The sequence below is a fragment of the Cucurbita maxima genome, unplaced genomic scaffold, assembly GCF_002738345.1.
Source record: "Cucurbita maxima cultivar Rimu unplaced genomic scaffold, Cmax_1.0 Cma_Scf00017, whole genome shotgun sequence".
Lineage (NCBI taxonomy): Eukaryota > Viridiplantae > Streptophyta > Magnoliopsida > Cucurbitales > Cucurbitaceae > Cucurbita > Cucurbita maxima.
In genome coordinates, this window is record NW_019272033.1 from 1,207,023 (window position 1) to 1,212,962 (window position 5,940).

Genomic DNA, 5,940 nt, shown 5'->3' on the forward strand with positions numbered 1-5,940 from the left:
TTTTTTTTTTTTTTTTTTTTTTTTTTTTTTTTTTTTTTTTTTTTTTTTTTTTTTTTTTTTTTTTTTTTTTTTATGAAATTTTGTTTTGATTGATTTGGTTTGGTTTGGGTTTGATATCTCAGAGAACATGGTGGGGCGAGGTGGGTATTCGGAAGTTTACAAAGGAGAGCTATCTGATGGGAAGATGATTGCGGTGAAGAGACTGACAAAGGACAACAAAGATGGTAACAAAGAGAGAGAGTTTCTTATGGAACTTGGAATAATTGGGCATGTCTTTCATCCAAACACAGCTTCCTTGGTTGGCTGTTGCATTGAAAATGGCCTTTATCTCATCTTCAACTTCTCTCAAAATGGAAACCTTTCTTCTGCATTACATGGTAATTAACCTTTACTTACTAATCGATATGCACTCTTTACTAGTCAGATGTTTAAATCTGAGCAGTTGTCTTGTTATATTAAACAAATTGTTAAATTTTGATGCATGTTAGATTGATTTGGTCAAAAAGCGAATAGGTTTTCATTTAGAAAAAATGATCGAATGCAATGGGTTAACATAAAAGACGGGCGGATTATAGGGCAGTCCAACCCCACCATTAGCAGACATATTGTATGCTTGGGCATTTCCTTTCGAACTTTTCTTTAACGTTTTTAAAATGAGTCTGCTAGGAAGAGGTTTCCATATCCTTATAAATAATGTTTTCTTTTCGTAACGTGGGATCTCATAATCCACCCCCCTTCGAGATCTAGCGTTCTCGTTGGTACTCATTCCCTTCTCTAATTGATATAGAGACCTCCTTATCTACCCGTCTTCAGGGTCAACGTCCTTGTTGACACACTGTCTCGTGTCCACCCCCATTTGGGGCTCAACCTCCTCGCTGGCACCTCACTCGGTGTCTGGCTCTGATACCATTTGTAACAGTCTAAGCCCACCGCTAGCAGATATTGTCCTCTTTAGACTTTCCCTTTCAGGCTTCCCCTCAATATTTTTAAGATGAGTCTACTAGAGAAAGGTTTTCACACCCTTATAAAGAGTGTTTCGTTCTCCTCACCAATCAATGTGGGATCTCACAATCCACTTCTCTTTGGAGGCTAACGTTCTCGCTAGCACTCATTCCCTTCTCCAATCGACATGAGACCCCCAATCCACCCTCTTTCGGGGCCCAACATCCTTGTTGGCACACTGCCTCTTGTCCACTCCCCTTCGAGGCTCAACCTCCTCGCTGGCACATCGCCTGGTGTCTAGCTCTAATACTATTTGTAAAGAGCCCAAGCCCACCGTTAGCACATATTGTCCTCTTTAAACTTTTTCTTCCGGGCTTCTTGCTTCTCTTCAAAGTTTTTAAAACACGTCTGCTAAGGAGAGGTTTCCACACCCTTAGTAAGAATGTTTCGTTCTCCTGCCCAACCGATATGGGATCTCACACGAACAAATACTTTAGAAACAAACGCCCAAACCGAGACATTAAATCTTCCTATGTCACTAAATGTTGGAATATAACATCAAAAAGAATTTATATATAAAATTGACAGGGAAAACAAGCAAAACATTGGAATGGTCAGTGAGATACAAGATTGCTGTGGGAGTTGCAAGGGGTTTGCATTATCTCCATGAATGTTGCAAACATCGCATAATCCACAGAGACATCAAAGCTTCTAATGTCCTTCTTGGCCCTGATTATGAACCTCAGGTAAACATGCATGAATTTTGATGCACAAACTCATTTGTTGTTAGTAAACTCATTATTGATATGTATTTTGTTGGTTAATGAGGCAGATAACAGACTTTGGGCTAGCAAAATGGCTTCCAAACAAGTGGACACACCATGCAGTGGTACCAATAGAGGGCACATTTGGGTACTTAGCGCCAGAATATTTCATGCATGGCTTTGTGGATGAGAAAACTGACGTTTTTGCCTTTGGAGTTCTTCTTTTGGAGATTGTCACTGGCAGAAGGCCTGTGGACTCATCCAAACAGAGCCTTCTCTTGTGGGTAATAACAATCCCCATCTTCATCTTCATCTTCACTATTTATAAAACAGAACAAAGGAGATTGTGGTTTAATTTGGACTTGAACAGGCAAAGCCTCTGATGGAGTCGGGCGAGATCGGTCAGCTGGCTGATCCAAAGCTCAAATGCTACGACGCAAAAGAGTTGCAGCGAGTCGTGTTGGCTGCTTCTTGCTGCGTTCGACAGTCGTCAGTCGAGCGCCCATCGATGAGCGAGGTATGCTCCAACAATGTTGGATGTTTTCTAGTAGAATTATGAATTGGATAATTATTAGAGCGTAGGAGTGTCGAGTTGTTGATCGTTTGACTAATGACATATATCTTAATCAGTTGAATAATTTTGACGTAGGTGTTGGAGGTGCTAACAAAAGGCCATGATTCAGAGATAGCAAAGAGCTTGAGCATGCCAAAGTTGAGCTCTGATGATGATAATGAACTGGATGATTATTCCATGATTTTTGGATATGAAATTCCAATAGATACTCTTCTTGAGGATTATTTATGATTGTATTTAAATTTAAATTTTTTTGTGAAATCTTGTATTATTTTGTTATTTCAAATTATGTTTTTATTTATACCTCTCGTTGGTTTAATCATGAGTCACGTCTTGATATTCAAATATATTTTTAGTTTTACGAGCTCGATGATCTATATATCGATTAAGAAGTTTAATCAATATATACAATAAGAAGATTAATTGATATACCAATTATATAGTCTCTATAATTGAGTTACCGAAAAAATGTGCACATTATTGTTATTGGTAGTAACTTTAAATTATTTTAAATCTTTCTTAGTTCTATTCTTCGGATTGCTTTTATTCAGATGTGATATCGGTTCATTTATATACTTCTCATTTACTAAGGTATCACAAATCAATTTTTCCCAAAAAGATCCATTCTTGCCAATTTATGCAACCAGGATAAGAAGTGCTATATGAGGAATTCGAAATCAAATAGGATATATTTCTTTCGAGAACTCGTGAGCCACTTATTTCTCCGAAATCAAATAGCTTTCATTACTTTTTGGGCACAAAAAATCTTGCTCATCAAAAATCTCGACAATCATCTCGGACGTTCAAAATTTGGACAAAAATTTTAAATTTGAAGTTCGATATTTGACAACCACAACATTCTTTTACATTCCCTGCAATATGACAACGTTACTTATTTAGCTTGAAGTGTAACATTTCTAATTTTTTTTACCTATATTAGAAATGTCACTAAGGGGTTCTCCTCATGTTGAGGGGTTGCATGGTTCCCTACTGTGTGCTATGTGTCACAATGCACTCTTGTAATAGCGAGATAATGATTGTGCGACACTTGTTCTAACCAAGCGAACAAGTCAGCTATAAGAAACTTGGATGTCGCGGACAATGTCGACGTATGTTCGGGCCTCGAGTCACGTTGCGAGAAAAGGTTTATAAAACATGCACTGGGAAATACATTTGAAAACAATTTGAAGAATTGAAGAAAATAACGTTATATGACTATAAGAAAATTAAGAAATATCATGCCTTAAATAACATATAACTCAGAGTAGGAAGAAGTGATAATTAATTATATCCCTCTATAGTACATTTTGGGGAATTTATCCCTGGCGGGTGTAGACATGACTTTGGTGAACGGTCATACACTCCCGTATTCACCCAACGTGAAATGGTAAAAGCCTATTTAGGATGAAAGCATGTAAAAGGGGTTTTGGAACGGGCATGCAACAATGGACAACATCCTGGATAAGTAAGACCGGGACATCTGTCATGTAGCCATAGGCAACATGCCTTGAACAAACATGATTGTGATACTATGCAGTCATTATAGGTCAGGCCCTTACCAAAAATCACAAGATTCGATTATTTTATAAAATAACTGCCATTACATGAACTGCTTCTCCGTTCTTACTTCCCAGCTTTGTAAAAAGGAATTTAACAAGTCACCTAATATAGAATCGTTTCAAGCCATTGCTTAACTTGAAGTTGTCACAATTGAGTTATTGAAAAGGAATGTGTATCTTGTTAATATAGGTAGTAACTATCAATTTTTTTTAGACTTTTTCATCTATAATTCATATCCTTTTGATGATCACTATTAGTCAGATGTGATCTTGATTCATTCATTCATATACTTCTCTTTTATTCCAGTTTCACAACCTCTATCCCATAACTATTACTCGAGTAAGAACAATATATTATTATTTGACCTAGAACTTTGTTAGAGATGAAATTTAAGCATTAAAAACGCATAGAAATTAATGTTGTACAAGAAAGTTGTTAGCTAACTAATGAGAATGGGTTGAAATTTGTAGAGTGCCCAACATGTAACCTACACTTAAATTTTAGCATTGCACCCTAGCTCTCAAATGCATGGCCATTATACACACTAAAAGTACACCCCATCCTCTATGTCCTTCATGCAACCCTAAAGCGTGTCTTAAATGCATGGCCATCAGACCCTTCGTACGTTTAGGATATGTACTCAAGGCCCTCCTTGCTTCATATCTCTAGAGAAGAGGTTTAAGAACATCGATGCAAATAGCAAAGGTGATCATCGATCGGTCGACATCAGTTTGACTCCAAACCAACATCGAATTGACTTGATCGATATCGATAGTTTGGATCAAAAGGTAGGTTGGTGTTGACTGACCTATGAACGATTATTTGAGCCTAAAGGTAGGTTGGTGTTGACTTCCTTAGATTATTAAACCATATGGTTTGGTCAATTTCGACTTATTGGCTTAGTTTATTAAATTTATACTCGTAATATAACGACCTTAAATTTTCACTTATCTAGAGTTACTACTGTCGTCATCATCATCTATACTCATATGCGGAGTTAAACATTAAAAATTGCATCATAAACATAAACTTCATCCTAAAACACGGTTATGGATTTTACTATTCAAAAACATCTTTTAAATGAAAAAACAAAAAACTATATAAAATAAATAATGTTAAAATTAAAAAAAAATATATCTATTCTAACTTAAGTTTTAAGTCTAAGAAAATAAATACAATTACCCTATGTATACATCATAGTCTCGAACTGTGATGTCGTTGTCAGCTGCACAATAATGTTTTGCCTTTACATGAAAAGGAAGTAACACATGACTTGAGTATTTTGAGAAATACTCAGTAAGTGATTTCACTATTAGAGTCGGGGAATATAAACCCATGCAACTCATGATCTAGGGATATATCATTAGAAACCATCATAGGAGTGACCTCTAGAGGGAAAACACTAAAAGAACAATATCTGCTACCGATGGACTTGGGCTGTTACACGTAAGTGATGATATAGATTAAATATCAATCTTTGAATAGTTACATCTATATAGTCCTACATTGAAGAACACCTCTAAACCTGGAATTCTATGCAAATCTTCTTTTATTAGAACTTAATTTAGGGTTTGTAGCTATTGGGTCTCTAAACTTTAAAAAATATCTATAAATCTATTTTTTCATTTCAACCGTCATAACAGTCGTTCGTCGATTAGGTCCCTCTATTTTGTTTTGTTTCCATAATGTTAATCCAAACTTAGGATAATGGAATTGAGAGATATTAATTATATGGTTGAAAGTGCAATATAAATATAAATATAAATATAAATATAAATAAATAATATAGTTGGTAGATAAAATGAGATAGGAGAGTTGCTGTCATGGGGTGTGAAGTGGACCAATAGGAGTAAGGAAGTTCACGTGAAGAGGATGTGGTGAGGCCCTCCACTTCACGTGCTTATGCTACCCGACATTTTTACATTTTCTCAATCTTATGTCTTTTTCCTGGGACCCACTCCCATTTGGTCCCACCCACGTGGATTATGCAAATAAAAGAAAATATCTCTATTTTTTTTTTAATTATTATTTCCCCTTTCATTTTTTGGAAGAAAAAAAAATTACTCACGAGCTTTACTAGTGAGTGGAGGTTAAAAATAT

At 35.9% G+C, this 5,940-nt stretch overlaps 1 protein-coding gene across 1 annotated transcript in view; it reads left to right on the plus strand.

The window, feature by feature from the left end:
- LOC111492328 (probable receptor-like serine/threonine-protein kinase At5g57670) overlaps positions 1–2,577 on the plus strand; it is a 4,618-nt gene extending 2,041 nt beyond the window's left edge. The window contains exons 6-10 of the mRNA XM_023141628.1: positions 123–377; positions 1,531–1,688; positions 1,775–1,990; positions 2,077–2,223; positions 2,356–2,577. Of these exons, the coding sequence (XP_022997396.1) occupies positions 123–377; positions 1,531–1,688; positions 1,775–1,990; positions 2,077–2,223; positions 2,356–2,511 (932 nt within the window). The 3' untranslated portion in view covers positions 2,512–2,577. The remainder of the gene's footprint in view (positions 1–122; positions 378–1,530; positions 1,689–1,774; positions 1,991–2,076; positions 2,224–2,355) is intronic.
- Positions 2,578–5,940: the final 3,363 nt, after the last annotated feature.